This window comes from Styela clava, chromosome 10 (assembly GCF_964204865.1).
Source record: "Styela clava chromosome 10, kaStyClav1.hap1.2, whole genome shotgun sequence".
NCBI classification, from domain to species: domain Eukaryota; kingdom Metazoa; phylum Chordata; class Ascidiacea; order Stolidobranchia; family Styelidae; genus Styela; species Styela clava.
Window position 1 is genome coordinate 14,995,267 of NC_135259.1, and position 18,202 is coordinate 15,013,468.

The 18,202-nt window shown below is 35.6% G+C and overlaps 1 protein-coding gene across 1 annotated transcript; it reads right to left on the reverse strand.

Annotated features, from left to right (window-relative positions):
• Nucleotides 1–4,446: 4,446 nt before the first annotated feature.
• On the reverse strand, nucleotides 4,447–11,320 carry LOC120337457 (pleckstrin homology domain-containing family F member 2-like). Its single transcript, XM_039405220.2, has 3 exons — nucleotides 10,961–11,320; nucleotides 8,574–8,803; nucleotides 4,447–7,988 (listed from the first exon to the last, which is right to left on the reverse strand). The coding sequence occupies exons 1-3, from the start codon at nucleotides 11,176–11,178 to the stop codon at nucleotides 7,540–7,542; spliced, it is 897 nt and encodes a 298-aa protein (XP_039261154.2). The 5' UTR covers nucleotides 11,179–11,320; the 3' UTR covers nucleotides 4,447–7,539.
• Between the last annotated feature and the right edge of the window lie 6,882 nt (nucleotides 11,321–18,202).

Here is an 18,202-nt window from a genome sequence, read left to right on the forward strand (position 1 = left end):
TAAAATCTCTGAAACTGAAAATATACGACACTGAAGTATACCCGATAAATATTTCAATAGTGTATTGGCAAGTGCAATTTGACACCGTGGTAAACATTTGAAAAAACGATCGCCACAGCACCTCTGATTACTCTGCGTTGGTTCGCAGATGCGAATACCATGAGGGATAATTATGCGCGAGAAGATTGCTGGAATCCTCGCCGCCGTAGGGTGGTTCAAGTGACCGCTGGTCGGATAAGGCTCCCTCCCCCATAAAGTCCATGCATCTCAAATAATTAACTGGCTATAACTAATACCATACCCGACATGTACTGGTAACCAAACGAGAGACCGTATTTCATTATATGATTAAGCATTCTTATCTAGTAACCGAACGAGAGACCGTGGTTCTATATCAGGGGTTCCCAAACCGCGGCCCGCGGGCCAAATCCGGCCCGCGTAACGATTTAAAATGGCCCGCCGAGCTTACGTTAAATAGTGTTCAACAGATTTTTTTTCTACACTTTTGCGATCTAGATAGCGCTAAGTTATGTTATTTTCAGAGTTCAAGCACGTGTTTATCGTAACAATTCAATTATACAAGTATATCAATTATATTTACCGGTGTTAGGATTACATAGGACAGTAATTTAGTTATCAGCCATATAGGAAAGCTTAAAGATGTCAGAAATCAAACGAAAACTAGATTCAGAAAACTAACGTTTCTTGGATAAATGTCAGTTTTCGTATTTCTCCATTGAAAAGTATCAAACTTTAGAGATTTGTCTTCTTTGCCAACGAACTATTCCAGTTCTGAAGGAATACAACGATAAGCGCCGTTTTGTTCAAAAAAATGTCAAATAAAAGTGAATCCACTTTTGGGCGCTACATTCTTCCGGCCCGCGAACATCTTTCCAATTCTAATTTTGGCCCGCGGCCAATAAAGTTTGGGAACCCCTGTTTTATAGGATTAAGCTTTCTTATCTGATAATCGAACGAGAGGTGTGGTTCGTCATATGATTAGACTTACTTAACAGATTACCTCTCCCCGGAATAAATATGTAAATCCTACTCCCCCATCATTTGTACTGCAGCGATGTAACTGACAGTCGCCCACAATTGAGGAAATTATCGAAGCACCGTTATGGATCATTGTCGCGAATGAATGGTGTATTGTCGTGTTTTATGCGGGAATTGAAGCACTACAACTCTGACAACTCAAGTAAATCGTTACAAATACATTGGTCATCGTCGTGGTGAAGAAAGGCGTAACCGACCAGTGATTTTTATGATCATATGTTGAGGGCGAGGAGCCCAGCGATAGTTTCACATGCGATACACGGCGTAATTCAGATCAGCGAAGAAATGTTTGCTAACCAAAATTCAGATTCAGGGAAATGGCCCAATTATTTTTCAATTTGGGACAGGAAACCAGGGATATTTGGAGAACTCTGTTTGCAGTTGGAGATTGCGATTTTGAATAAAGCGTCTGCTTCTTGTATAGGAATGCATGGGACATCTCAATTTGATGATGACTCATTTCGCGTTTTGTCATCAACACAAAAGACTGAATTTAATACCAGAAAAGCCGTCCAAAATCACACATGGAAATTGACTTACAATTCACGAATCTAAAATGACGATATATTACATGAACTAATGTTTTATCATTCGTACAAGATATTGAAGGTCGGTAACTATTTCACAAGAAAATTTGTACGAAGTGTTTCCGTGTGTATTTTATGTCTGGAATTGCTGTATCTATTCGAGTATAACGCGCCGATTGTTGTCGTCGGCGTGACGTGTTATTTAAGCCGTGAACACCTTTACGTCGGGGTTTATAATCCCTAAATCACAAATTTAACTCGACATATGTATGTCTTGAGCCACGAAGACGATAATAATTACTTCGGCGGGATAAATAAAGGAATGAATCCGCAACCCAAATTTATCTGATTGAATAGCGCCATTCTAAAATACGAAAAATAAAACGAAAAATACCGTTTTGATTTAGAAGGCCCGCGACAGATGAAACACGCCATGTAGACATTGTAAAATGCAAAATTTCGTGTAACACATTATTATTGATGACTAAAAAGACCATACCGTCACTGAAATCGAAACAGAGTCAATTTTGCGCGAGATGTAATTTTTTTATCTATTGTAAAACTACCGCAGGGACTGACGCGACTCTTTCCCGGATTATGATGATGTATACAGTGGTGGGATTCAAATTTTTTGTCAGCCGGTTCCATCACACAAATATCATATTTTTCAGCCGGTCCTGTTAAAAATGTCATGTTTTTTTCAGTAATGCCAACCGGTTCGCTGATCTCATAAAATTCCGTGAGACGGTTCTATAGAACCGGTGCGAACCGGCTGAATCCCACTACTGGATTTATACTGTATAGCAGGGGACGGCAACCTACGGCCTGTTTGAAAATTTGAACAAGTATGAGTTTCATAAAAGTTTGAACCGGTTTTATTTTGAAATAAGGCTTTCTATTTTAAATTACAACTTAAAAACGATTTGAATATGAATAACAGTTCAAAATTGAATGTCGAGGGCCCTAGACATTCAGCCTACATTGCTCAATTGTCGGCATTGCAAATTACAGAGCCTTGCCATCCTCAACCTTTCCTAGCGTACACCTGCCTATGCACCATTGCGATTGTCAAACTCATAACTCGACAATTTAAACGCTCTGTTCTACTTCGCGTGACACCATGGTGCAATGGCCCGCCCAATTTTTTTAAAATCCTACTCTGCAAAACAAAGTTACAACAAATGCGTTTGAATAGGCTCTCGGTCTGGGGTGTATACAAAGTCAATTCACTGAAAAGCTACGGACCTATATTTATAGTTACATTTTGGGACACCATTGAAAATTGTAACAAAAGAATGAATTTGTAATAACACTCTCGTTGTCTCCCTTTTTTGCAACGTCGCCGTCGATTACGTGGGTGGCCAACTTTTTTATCCGCGGTCTCCGACATAATAATAATACACAAAACACACGGACATTTCAGATCAAGTCAATCGTGGATATGTTAATGTTTTTTAAATTCTTATCCAAGCGTGAGACACACGAAGAGCATAATACCTGACGAAGAGGGGTCGGCTCCCATAATATTGTAGAAACCTTTTTCCGGGATACACAGCCATGCAAACAGATATCAAGGCCATATATTTATATATAGGCTTATCATATATATGAAACAAAAAACCGGGGCAGGCAGATTGGACAACATATGGTTCGATTCCGAGGCATAGTAGCATTCAACACATATGAATAATAGTAATATTTATTGGAAACGTGCACTTTTTATGGCAATTCGAATAATTTTCCTGCAGTAGGCTACAGCTAATGTTATATACTAAATTGACCTATACAACAACATATATATATATATATATATAATATTTATGACATAACGATATAGTAGTTTCCTCTCTCTCGCCGAACTATTGAAGTGAGTCGCAAATCAGTTTTAAATGAAATGACTCAATTAACAAAATTTGTATTGATATTAATTATATAAATTATTTATCACCGCCAAACTGCATGGCCGTGATATTTGCGGGACAGCTTGCCAAAACCGGGAATAAAGTAAGCCTAAATATATATATTCACGTTACATAGCCTACTATGGACGGGCATGTTTCTGATACCTTTTACGGAGCAATATGGTAGAGTTACAAGATTCAACTTTTCAGTCGGGAGTATCTCTGTTTTTGCATTTATTTTTAATGATTTCCGGGGTCATTCTCCTGTCCGATGGACACTAACATTTGCTGTACTGGCTGCGGCGCCTAGTTGACCATTTTTCATCTATATAACCATGACCCTTTAGTTATGTATTGGATATGTGTTTTTCATTTTTTTAACACCTTGTGTACATGTAAGATGATATATAAATAAGATTTCCCAGATTTGCCCAGAAGCGAGAAAAATCTCGATAAGGTGATTCAACATAAAGGCATCTTGTACTTTTACACATTTCTGGCTCAGCCATTAAGTTGTTCCAAGTACAAGAATTGCAATGACAGCCAAACCTTAGCGGTCCAGCGGCACGTGAATCATTATGCCTCGGCGAACAAATGAAATCTAACGCTACGCGAGAATTTAAAACGTGTTTGGCGTACCTGTCGAATATTTGGTACTCCCGAAGTATGTGAACCAAGATGGACGACACTGGCCATAGTTTCATTATTTTAGTTCTATTACGAGTTCGGGGACTAGCCAAGTGACTCCCGTAGTATTTGTACCGGAAATTATGGCCTAACCCTAACCTGGTAACCTGAGTACCGAATATTCTAGTTAATTTTACGGGTTTCAAGTATTTATATATTATGTACTTTAAAATCCAATTCGATCTAAACATTCCGTCATCCGCAAGCACATTATAGCTAGTTATATTTCTTTGTGTTCTCACAGCGATCTTCAAAAAGTATATACAGAAGAATTCTTGGCATGAAAAGTTATAATTTTTTGTACTACAATATTTAATCTGCATTTCTAAATAAAATCATTTTCTGGATAAAGAAATAAATATCTTTGAAAGAATAAAACTGATACACAGATTAGTAAAATTACCAAAAAAATTTAACATATGGACAGATTTCGATGATGCAAATAAGACAGAAAATACGAATGAAATTATTCAAATTACCGCTCGATGACCAGGAATAAATGAAAGTGTATTTGTATTGTCATTTCTCTGACTACTGAAAAGGAATGTGATTAAAAATTAACCAGTACCAGGAAACTGAGTGCAGTGCCTTCATAGCGCTTCAAAAAGAGTAACAAGTTAAAACTTCTCAGCTGTGAAGCAAATGACTGCTGTTGGACTTTTCAAAGAAATCTCACCAGTTTCATAAAAAATCATAAAATTTTATCACCAATCAATGTTTAAATAAAGACCAGTTTATGTGCATATCATGCTTGGTTTCAACCAAACAGTCAGGTTATTGTTGATTAGGATTCACAATGAAATTTTTTATCTATAATCTATACATTTATGACAATGAAATTGGTTTATAGAGAAACAACATTCAGATGAGCAGAATTCAGATCCCGCCATTTGGCAAAATTTAGATTTGCATACATGCATTATAGTCAAAATACAAAGGCTTAATTTTACACATAAAATTGCATTATAGCAAGAGCAAGTCAAATACTACTGCTACTATATCTAAGATATACGATAAAGTGAAACACATCTTTTTAATAGAGATACCAAAAGAAGAAAAATAGAAGTAGAAGTATTGAAAGATTTGCATTCAAGCATTGTCTAATATTTAAGACAGAATTGATTTGATTATTGCCATATGATGACATGACCATCTCACAAACAATGAGGAATAGATGACACCTGAACAGATAACTAAGGTTAAATTAGGACATTATTATGTGATAATTGCACACCCAACACATACTGGTAATGTATATTTACCACTTCATACCTCGCAAATATTGCACAAGTCAATACATCATTGGGTGATATATTTAGGCATCTTGACACTTCAAATTATCTAAAAGTGCCCTGAATACTGGAGCAAGCTTATTTAAATATTAAGAATATATTTTTCAAACTATAGCATTACAAAAGAAAGATAGTATTCGATATTAACAATTCTTTTGTCAAACAAATACTTGACAATCATTACACACCAGCACATGACTTTTCGCAATGATTAATTGATCAGCAATAATTACTATTACCTTAGGGCAGTCAAATGGTTATGACCGAAAAGTGTGTTTGTAATGACATAGTACAATCGGTTTGTAAAGCTCTATTAGTCAGAATGTTCAGAACACCTAAAACAATTCGGAATATAGATGAGAAAGCACATAATGAAGCACAAAGAGAACAAACCGGAATAAAATTCCCAAAAACATTTGAAAAATACCAAATATCCTGTCGTGTCGAGTATCAGTTTTAGGCATACGGCATATGATAAGATATATGGTTTAATATATTTTTACGATATTTGAAATTACAAATATATTCGAAGCTGACAGTTATTAATATTGTTAGAGATATTGAGTAAAAGAAAAAGTTGCCTAACATTAAATTAATCTTGAAGTATGATAAAATCATTTAACAATAATGGCTTAACTGATTATTGTCCTGTGCACACATTAATTAAATTTTTATGTCGTTCAAATACAAATATAGAAAAGATCGAATTATTAGAACAAGCTGACATTGTGGACACACAACTTAATCATTAGCTTCACAAATATAATAAAACCCCAGGACAGTTCAAAATAAGTTCAATTTACCAATTCAAGTCAGATTTGAAGAAAATTATTTTAAAAAATCAAACAAAAACAACATAACACAAATATTTGCAAATACAGTAGATTAGTTTATTGTTCAAATGACAAAATAAAGAAAAATTCCATAATTGATATGAAGTTTAACATCTAGGGTGTCAGAGTAAAAAGTTCCCAAAGTTAAAATTACAAGATGTTGTTTCATAAATACATTAAATGCAGGAGGCTGTATATCCCAGGAACAACTTTTCGTACTCCCGAAGTATGTGAACCGAGATAGCGGACACCGAACGTAGTATGTGTACCAGGTTGGGTTAGGCCATAATTTCATCCCAATTTTCCTTATTTTAGTTCTATTACGAATTTTTCCAGGGGATCCAGCTCAATCTGAATAAGTGCTTTTGCCACCCTTGGAATGAATTACCACATAAATATATATCTCCACAAAAATCGATGAAGAAAATTTACTAAAAAACATAACTTTGCTACCTACAATTATTTAAAAAATATCATGAGAGTAGCTTGGGAATAAAAGTGCTTTTATTGAAATCTCAAAACAATCACCTAGATTAAATTTACAAATAACTTATAAAAATTTGAGGCGGATGACACTTAAAAACAGAAAATGCTACAAAACCATTAAAAACTGTTTTGCCAATAATTGATAAAAGAGTAATAAAAATATGAATCTACCCGCAGATGAAAAAATATTCAGGTATTACTTGATTCTTAGTTTTCTAAATTTTGCTTAAAAGTCGAGGCTATCAAAATAAAAAGGTAGCCACATCTATTATAAATGGCAAACATAATGAATTTCTTGAAAAGCAAATTATTTCAGAATATGGTATATATTGTAGACTAATTTGCATTTAAGAATAAACCCAAACAAAATTAAAACAACCAGATCTTTATGAAGTGATTGGTCGATTGCTATCAAAATTTTAAAAAGAAAATTCCAAACATTGGATTCTAATATTAAATTGAATGTTTTTAAACTATGTATGCAAATATTGACAATTTATTCAACTTTCCTTTAATTCTAGGGAAACACAAAATCAAAATATTTCGATGAATATATTAACTGTCATTCCTCACTAAATATATTCAAATCAAAACGATAAAATTCAAGCAATAACATTAAAGATGTTTTTTCAGCCATTGTTTTTTTTTTAAATAATAACAATTTGTAATTTATAAGATATTTTTAGTAGTTGCGAAAGTAAGTTTGACATAGATTGATTGACATAGATTGAACTATCGATCCTCAATCCACGCATCACATTGAAGTGTTTTTTCCACCTGGTTCCTCATCAGAATCTGAATCAGAAGAGTCGAGATATTTATTCATTCCTGGAGGTGTTTGCGAATCAACAATGTCATTTTCTCTTGTAGCACCATTACTTGAGGATGATCCACCATCCACTATTGGCCTTTGGTATGGTCTCGCAAACAGGGAACCTTTTTTGAGTGATGGTCTTTCAACAGCATTAGGATTTTGGCTGATCTCTTGAAAACAAACACCGCAAACGCGAATTGGTTTTGTTGACTGATATGGGATGATGGCTCTATGTGACGAACATGCGTTACACACAACAAAACCACATTTCCGACAATGATGTCGTCGATTTATAGCTGAAAATTTAGTTTTTTTGCATCTCATGCACTGATTTGCATCGTTGTCTGGCACCCATTGTGGAGCAACATCTGTGGTGTCGTCAGTAATTCCTGTAAACCAAATGATTTCTAATTGAATATAGAAACTCGTGTTATGTAAAATCTCTACCTCTTTTATAGATTGAGAGATTTGTATTATTATGCAATCTAATATACGCATTCACTGAATTAAATTAAGCCCCTTTTGTTCACCTTTATGAAGCAGATATAAGTCTGAATGGTACAAACAGTATGCCATGATCCCTCTTTACAAGAAAATCTCAACAATTGTGTTGTAGCCCTCGCTATGTGTCAATATTTCAGAATATTGTCTCATTGAAAGTCAGAACTCAGAACCATAATGAACGTCTACTATGACATAATAATAAAATCTACATTTATTCAAATCAACCAACGAATATTTAATTGATATTATAACAATTGATTGAGTTTTGCAATACTAGTTATGCATAGATATTCAACAAAGGCCTTCGCTTCTGGCCCACAGATAACCAATCTATGCCACCCAGGTGGACCGGCGGCCGAGTTTGAAAAGCCCTGGGTTACACCATTACACACAACACAAGTTAAGGCATTTCAGTAAACAATACATGAAAGCCCAACAAATTCACATTACATAACTCTTCTAACAAATACCTGCTTTCACTTTTTGCTCCTCGATTCCTCGCCTCATATGTGACATCCATTCTTGTTTTTCCATTGAAGTCTGAGCATAAACTGCAAAAGACTTAGTTGGTGAAATAATTAACCAGCCATTTCTAAGGCTTCCATTCTCATTGTCATCAGAAACTGGGATGATAACATCATTATCCGGTATTTCCTCAACTTTAATAAGCTTCAGGGGTATGATTGTCTGTTTATTGTATCTAGAATAAAAAAACGACAATAAAATCATCATTAATAACAGATTAATTAAAAAGTGAGCAATATAGTTCTAATTAACTTAGACCCCGAAGATCCGAACACAAACTTAATTGGTTATATAATTGTCAGAATTCAGCGTGTCCAAACTAAAATTTCTCTGTTAATTTGGTACTCCTGTAGTATGCGAACCGAGATGGCGGACATGAACGTAGTATGTGTACGTTAGGCCATAATTTTATTCCAATTTTCCTTATTTTAGTTTTATTACGAGTTCAGGGACTAGCCAAGTGACTCCCGTAGTATTTGTACCTGAAATTATGGCTTAACCCTAACCTGGTACACATACTACGCTCCGGTGTCCGCCATCATGGTTTACATACTACGGGAGTACCGTTAATTTTATATGACAGGTAATGTCATGCAATTATCTCTTTAATGTTTTATTCAACTAATAAATGAAAAAGCATTCATTCAGACTGATTGATACATTTTTGATATTTATATTAATTAATTTTAACATCGTAGGAAGAGATATTGATGCTAATCTTTAATCCAAAAATAAACTAGATAATTATTGCTGTAAACTTGTTTGATTTTGTCAGACCTCTTAAACAAGTTTTGCTTGCCTTAATTAATTAATGACTACACAAAACATTGATAATACAAGTTTGAACTGGTTGCAAATTTTCAAGCAAACATACATCTGATGTCAAATATAAAGTACGGTACATATTAATAATGTGTTTAGCAAGATGTTAATAATAAATCAACTAACAGAGATCAGCATCCTGAGATGATAGTTACTGTTTACTGAGTCTGAAACTGTGGTCAGCTCTGTGAATATTCGACTAAGTATGACACCTATACAAGTTGATTAAAATAATTCTTTTTAGCGTAAAAGATGCTTTGAATTCGTATATCATAATGGTTGAATAAAACTAATATTTTGTTTTCAGCAGAGATAAGGCTCTGTTTTTGCTGTCACAGATAATCTATTCAATTTTTGTGTCCTATACATAAGAAGTGCCAACCAAACATTTGGGAAACATGCTCGAACCAACAATTTTAAAATGTAATATCATCTGATCAACAGTCATATGTTACATAGATCAGTGTTTCCCAAACTCTTTAGGCCGCGCCCCCCTGTTTGTGAATCCTATTTTTTCGGACCCCCATCCAATGCGGATCAATTTATGTGCCTAACCAACGAGGATGAATAATGTTTCATCTGAATTTAGAACACAACAACACAAATGGCGTTAATGTGAAGAATCAATTTGTGACAAGAAAATTAATAGGGTCGACTCTATGGCAACGACTCCATACAGTTTTACATATGTTTGGCCGAAATAGAACTCATGAAAGTTTTGAATCCATACAGACTAATGTTAAATATTAATAGGCTAAGGGCAATGCGATAAAATTATGATCTTTTTGCACCTCGATGTCCAGACTGTCCGTACTAATTGAACACGTGAAACTAATTTAATTGTGTATTCTTGGATAGTCTCACACAATTAACTTGGTTTCACGCTTCTTGCCGCAACGGGGCTCAAATGACCTTGGCAAAGTCGCATAAGTTCTCGACTGATGATAACTCAATAACGCATACAGTCAATTATTACTGACCATGTAGCTCTGTGACGGAGGTCTTCCTCACAGGCGCAAGGAAGGATCGTCTTTATATCGTTTACGAATGTCCATGTGACAGAGAAATATATATATTTCAGACTCTTAAATATCGCTGCGGACCCCCTGTGTTGGCGTCCTCTGGGGGTCCGCGGACCCCAGTTTGGGAAACCCTGACATAGATAATATTCCAAAGACATAATTATATGTGTGTAACCTATTGGAGGCATTATATTGGATATATTTGTATCACAGCTTGAGAATTATAGTTCCAACCACATGCCCACCACTTCATCCATGATGTAATAAATTGGATTGACAACGCCAAATCTAGAGATTTAAGCTCCTTATCTAGCAGTAGCTGCTTGTTCACTGCCTTATTCAGTGTGAAATGAATATAAAACAATGTATAAAAAAAAAATTAACTTCACTAGGTAGGAAAATGTTCATAGATAAGTCTCCAATACAGATTTTAGTCATTTGTGTTAAAAAATATTGGTCTGCATGGAAACAAAAGATATCAAACTTACTTTTTCTTGCTGATCACAATATTTCCATATACAAGGATATCATTAAACAAGAAGAATTGTCTCAGTTTCGGCTTTTTTCTGCAAAGTTTCGTGAGGACTCCTTCTCCAACCAGCACTCTGCCTACTTCTTGCAACGATTGACCAGAATTTCCAAAGCATGCTTCAACATGTGCTATTCTTTGATTATTTATTTCCGAATTTGCAAGGCGATCTACCATCTTGTACTTTTGAGGAAACAGTCATCAGGTCATAATAATACAACACTTTATAATATTACCATAAAATTCTGATTTGAATGTTGAATCATATCGGTTATACCTAGTCAAAACATGACTAAATACCTGAATCACTAGATGTAGAGGTAGCCTATGTGTAATGGTAATATGTGACCATAATATTTTAATACAAAAATACACCTCGGTTCCTATTACCGGTAAATGAATTTTCTTAACACAAAAAAAGGATTGAATTTATGGAAGACAAAAAAAAATTTATACGTCATTTCATTCGAATTGTATTGTGTGTGTGTGTGTTGACTTGGATTCAATATCACTGACAAAAATATTTGTGAAAAATGATAAACCGAATATGAATTCATATACATTACATATACGGTAACTTATAGGCCTATAACATATACGGCATATGCTATTCTGACTATTCCACAAATAGACTCCAATGTACATTCAATTGAATTTTTTGACACATTTTTCCTACGTTTCCTCATTTAACCACGTTTTAAAGAAGAAACATAACGAATAATCAATTAGCAAGGTCATGTAATTTCACTTCAATGTAAATCTTGAATATTACAGAAAACTTTGACATGCATACACAGTGTGATTAGGCTGTCAAAAGCGAGAGATAATCATGGATGTCTAAACATATCAAATATTACAAAACATATTTGACAAGTGCAGTTTTAAGTATTTTGTGGCGTCTGCAGCTGCCGCAAAACCATGGCCTCTACGGCCAAACCTATCGCGACTGACTTTTCAGCTGCCACAAACTAATGACGAGCTGCCGTTACCTCGGCAGCAAATTGAAAAGCAATGGCAGGTAAAATTTTGCTGCCGTAACCACGACAGGTGGGCCGTAAAGACAGGGCTGTCCCTTATGGTGACAAAAATTTGGTAAGTTAGAACGTTTTTCTTATGGATACAGTCTTGATGGTTTTGTGGTTAGGGTTTAAGTAGATATATTTCCGCATGATCAATTAAAATGTTACATTAATTTGTGAATATACCGTTAACACTGATTATTGAATAGCGCTATAATACTATGGCGAGAGCTGCCGCGCTTCGTTCGTGGCAGGAGCTGCCATGAAGGGGTAAGAACTGCGCCTCATATTTGATGGTTTCAAGAATAATGCTGAATATTTTCATATGATAAATGTGATTCTATGCACACCACACCTGACATTTAGATTCGGATCAAGTTGGCAGCCTATAACTGTGTAAACACAATCAAATCGATTTATGCAATATTCAATATTTCATATTAAAATAATAAGTAATTCATTTTGGTTATTTCAGAGTTCAAATTAAATTTAATGCAAATTCAGTGTTTCACATTGAAATGACATTCAATCTTATTTCTGATAATAATAGAGGCAGATAGAAAAATTCAAACTAGGCTAAGTCATTACCAAGGTTACTCGGGTCTCATGTAGTTTCTTACCTAACATACTTCTAGTGGGCGTAGCATGACAATATTTTCACGTATCAATCCTAACCCCAACCTGACTACACCATCCAAAAATTACGTCATTACGACGTCACAGTGACGTAATAAAGCCCTTCAAGCTATACGAACTGCCATCCAAGACGCGCAAACGAGCACCCGAAATCGAACAGTTAGTTCTCTCGTTTTCTCGTCGCAACGATTCCAATAGGAGAGAGACCGATAACGTCAGTCAGTTCTTTATCGTCGGCGCCAATGCCATTTCGGTCAATCGTGCGTATATTTGGCAAGCTCTATGACATGATTGTGATGTCGTAGTGATTTAATTTTTGGATGGCGTAATCAGATGGGGGTTAGGATTGACATATCAATAAATTGTTATGCTACGCCCACTAGAAGTGTGTTAGGTACGAAACTACACGAGACCCGATTACTCTAGCCCAGTGGTTCCCAAACTTTTTTGACCATCTAAAGTAGGCCCCCCTAAAGTAGTTTATACAACTTCATCGCCCCCCTCCACTACAAAAAATATATAAAGTCAGAAACGAATATATTACAGACCAACTAAGAAGACAAATCATAGTTTATAGTGTTTTTTAATGAGATAGATGAGCTTGGTGTTCTTCAGCGAGTTTTTTATTATATCTAAAATTACCCCTTTTACTGATGGAAAGGTGATTTCGTTGTTTTAATAGCAATAGTAGCACGGCTGAAAACTCCTTTTTCACCGTGTAATAGGTCGGAAATGAAAAAATACAGGGTTCTACCTCCTCAAAAACCGCCGTGTACTCTTGCCTTATAGCATTTCACTTCCTAAATTCACACCATTTCACATTGAAAAAATAAAAAAAGTTAATATTTTCCCAAAGTTATAATAATTCGTACATCTTATTCATTCGTACAGCCTGATGACCTGCACCAAAATACTTCAGAAAAATTCATCCCCGATTCCTCATCCTATCACGGCCTCCAGTCCGATCACCAGTCCATAATTAACCAGCCATTTGCTTTTGGATTCATGGACTCGGATGGGGAAGAGGCCGTGAATGACTATCGGCTAGGGCCAAGGGGTCGGCAAATTTTATGTCACTCACAGGACAAAATTTAGGGTTGCTAGTCTTTTGCGGGTCGCATATATTTTTTGAAAGTTAAAAACGGAACAGCGCGCGAAAACTGCGACAATTCTTGAACTTAACTTAGTCGTCTTATTGAAAAAATATCACAATGACATTTAATGTGACACTGTCTTGTTGCTGCATCACACTGGATAGCTTTACGACGCCAAGATTGAAACATTTTCTAAATGGGCATCACCAAACCCACTTCTTTGCTTGTTCTTTGTAATGTTCATTTTCGAAAATAATGGTTTGCACAAATATGTACTTCCAAACATCAAAGTGAATATTTTCTTTAAGACGATACATTCTTACAAAAATTAAGCAGTGATGAATCTCCCGAATAGAATATGAATTTTATTTCCTTAGTGCTCTGGGCTATATTTGAATATTTACTGCACTATTGAACCCCTGCACTCAGCATCAACTTTTCTGCGTGTTTCCATTTGTCTAATTATAATTAAATTGTAGGCTCGTTAAACGAGTCGCTGTTTACTAAATTGTTGGGATATAGTATAATTAAGGCTAAACGTGTCTCACGATAAATTCTGTTAGGTAAAAAAATGTAATTTACTCCTCGAGCGTAGATTATAAATAAAAAATTTTCATAGTCAAAACCGTTGTTTGAATATTTACCCGGGCATAGACTTCCTTGTTTAATTCGTGACATTGGCCAATCAGCAAGATGCAAAAAACGTAACAATGCCCCCTTTCGCATCCGCTCAGGCGCTCAGACACTCTCACTCAGACAGATTTTCAGACGTGATCGTGAACACTACCTCATTTTTGCGTTTTGAATTATATTCGTTAGTTTTTAGTTGTTTTTCAGAAATTTAAATATAAATCAAATAAGTCAATGATTACTTTGTCTTTCTATGAGTTTCAGTTTAAATACAGCAATCAAAAATTAGTGTAAAAATAGCTGTGATACCCTAGGCTAAAAATCTTTATCGGTACTTTTAAAAAACAAATTGTTAAATGGTGTGTATTAGAATGATAGTTTGAAACAAATACCCCATTTTACAGGCAACAACTCGCGAAACCACTCTTAAAATAAGCACCGAAAATTTTAAAATGGTAAAGTATGGGAAGAATTTTCCGCGGTCAAAGGTCGGGGAAAGGTCCATTCAGTGAATCGTCCCGGGCCAGATTATTTTACTCCGGCCGTATTTTGCCGACCCCTGGGATACGTAAACTACCTTACCTTACTGCGAAGACGAGACCAGAAATCCTTTCGCGTGTGAATATCACTCACATGATTCAAGCCTGCGAATGCACACAGAGTACAGAATTAAATGCGCCGAACATAAAACAGGTTTTGCGAAATCGCCCACTATCGTCCCCTTAGACTTTTTCGCCCCCTCTGTATCGTTTTCGCCCACTGGGGGGGCGATATCGCCCACTTTGGGAATCACTGCTCTAGCCCACCATTTCGCAGTGGTCAGAGGGTTAATCTTGCATATATTTACAGCGATTAGGGGGTTTTCAGCAGGGCATACCCAATGAAATTAGACATGCGACTAATACCATTAATCAAATCTGCAGCACGCTAAACTAAAATGTGGGACCAGAATTGTGGGCCAGGGGTCTAAGATAGTTTAGTACCACAAGTACTTCCGGTGGGCGTAGCATAACGAATTTTGCATATGCTATTCCTAACCCCTACCTGACTATGCCATCCAAAAATTACGTCACTACGACGTCACCATCACGTCATAGGGATTGCCAAAGTCTAATTACGATCGCCCGAAATGTCATCTGCGCCGCCGATAATGCTGTAATGAACTTGCTAAAGCCGTCGATCTCTCTACTATCGTGATCGTTGTGACGAGAAAACGAGAGAAATTGCTTGCTCGATTTCGGGTGATCGTCTGCGCGTTTTCGACGACCATCCGCATACTTCGGTGGGCCTTATGACGTCACTGTGACGACGAACAGGTGGGGGTTAGGATTGACATATTCCAGTATTCAAAAATTGTTGAGCCAGGTCAACTAGAAGTACATGTGGTGCTAAACTATACCAGACCCGGGCAGGTCTAGTACCGGTATAGTTTTAGTACCACAAGTACTTCCAGTGGGCGTAGCATAACGAATTTTGCATATGTTATTCCTAACCCTCACCTGACTATGTCATCCAAAAATTACGTCACTACGACGTCACCATCACGTCATAGGGATTGCCAAAGTATAATTACGATCGCCCGAAATGGCATCTGTGCCGCCGATAAGAACTTGCTAAAGCCGGCGATCTCTCTCCTATCGTGATTGCACGTGACGAGAAAACGAGAGAAATAGCTTGCTCGATTTCTGGTTATCGTCTGTGCGTTTTGGACGACCATCCGCATACTTCGGTAGGGCTTATTACGCCACTGTGTCGTCGAATGACGTAATTTTTCGGTGACGTAGTCAGGTGGGGGTTAGGCTTAACATATGCAAAAATTGTTGAGCCAGGCCAACTAGAAGTGGATGTGGTACTAAACTATACCAGACCCTCTCAGCTTTATTTGGAATAACTTCTTATCACTTTTTAGATATCCTAAAGCACCGCACTGCACAAACCTACGCGATACAAAAACGCCTGAACTGAACAAAACGTCCGAAACTGGAAAATAAAATTGTGGAATGGAGTTACTTTTTGCTACAACAGATCATCTGCGGTATAAATTTGCCCAACAACACTAGATGTCGTGAAAACAGAGAAAGAAGTTCGATTTTAAGCGAAGGTTTGCAATAATAACCACTTTTAATTGTGTATTTTATTTTCGAGTTCATGAAAAAAGTAGATTATTCGATTGATATGCGAACTAACTATGAAATAATACATTGAATCGTCTGAAATGATTTCTTAGGCAACGACGCTTTCTTACGCTTAGAAATATTCTTATGATTTGTCCATAATAATTGTTACCAGACAATATTACTTAACCTAAATTTCTATTTTATAAAAATTTGCCACGCATTAGTTTATTACAGATGGAAAGAACATAAAAATAACTTTCAGAAAATATTAAAATGAATTTGACCTGCATGTGTGAATGATATGCAAATTAACTTTAAAATATTCCTATATTTCGTCGAAAATGATTTTCTACGAGACGACATTACCTAACATAAATTTCTATTTTATAGAAATATGCCACGCATTAATTTATTACAGTTGGGAATAACAGAAAATAGTAAAATGAACTTGACCTGCATGGGGGAATGATATGCAAATTAGCTTAAAATCATTTCGTCGAAAAGGGTTTTCTACGAGACGACATTACCTGACATAAATTTCTATTTTATAGAAATGTGCCACGCATTAATATGTTACAGATGGAAATAACATAAAAATACCTTTCAGAAAATAATAAAATGAACTTGACCTGAATGGGGGATTGATATGCAAATTAGCTTTAAATATTGTTATGTTTAGTCCAAATCCATTTTTTACGAGACGACATTACCTAACATAAATTAATATTTTATAGAAACTTGCCACGCATTAATTTATCACAGATGGAAAGAACATAAAAATACCTTTCAGAAAATAGTAAAATGAACTTTACTTTTATGGGGGAATGATATGCAAATTAGCTTTGAAATACTCTTATATTTCGTCGGAAATCATTTTTCACGGGACAATATTACCTGACATGAATTTCTTTTTTATAGAAACTTGCCACGCATTAGTTTGTTACAGATAGGAAGAACACCGAAACACTTTTCAGATGATTGTAAAATAAACGTGACTTCTGTAGGGGATAGATGTGCAAATTAGTTCTGAATTAATCCTATGCTTCGCTGAAGTATATATTTTGTGCTAAAATTTTCCAGGCATTAGTTTATGGCAGATGTAAAGAACATCAAAATTTCTTTCATAAAATCGTAAAAGTAGTTTCTTCCAAAGTTAGATATTTTGGGCCAAAATTTATTAATAAAAATTCCTTTTTTTGATAAACTTGCCACGCATTAGTTTATTACAGATAGGAAAGACATCGAATCGCCTTTCAGAGGATAGTAAAATGACCTTGAATTTTATGGGGGAATAATTGGCAAATTAGCTTTGTATTATGTCTTCTTTCGTCCAATGTTTATTTTCCAGGTTTATTTTATTAATTGCTAATTCGCATATTATCTCCCCATAAGGTTCAAATTTATTTTAATATATTCTGAAATGTATTTCGATGTTCTTTCTATCTGTGATAAACCAATACGTGGCAAGTTTATCGAAAAAAGTAATTTTTATTATTAAATTTATGCGCAAAATATATACCTTGGACGAAATAAGACAAAATTTAAAGCTAATTTGCCAATTATTCTCCCATAAAATTCAAGTTCATTTTATTATTCTATTAAAACAGGTTTTGCGAAATCGCCCACTGGGGGGCGATATCGCCCACTTTGGGAATCACTGCTCTAGCCCACCATTTCGCAGTGGTCAGAGGGTTAATCTTGCATA

What these genes read in the sequence shown, in the direction of transcription:
- LOC120337457 (XM_039405220.2), bottom strand. Translation starts at nt 11,178, where the DNA reads ATGGTAGATCGCCTTGCAAATTCGGAAATAAATAATCAAAGAATAGCA. An exon ending in ATTGTGATCAGCAAGAAAAA is followed by an intron (nt 8,804 to 10,960) that starts GTAAGTTTGATA and finishes TTTTTATTCTAG; the next exon opens with ATACAATAAACAGACAATCA. An exon ending in GGAGCAAAAAGTGAAAGCAG is followed by an intron (nt 7,989 to 8,573) that starts GTATTTGTTAGA and finishes TTTGGTTTACAG; the next exon opens with GAATTACTGACGACACCACA.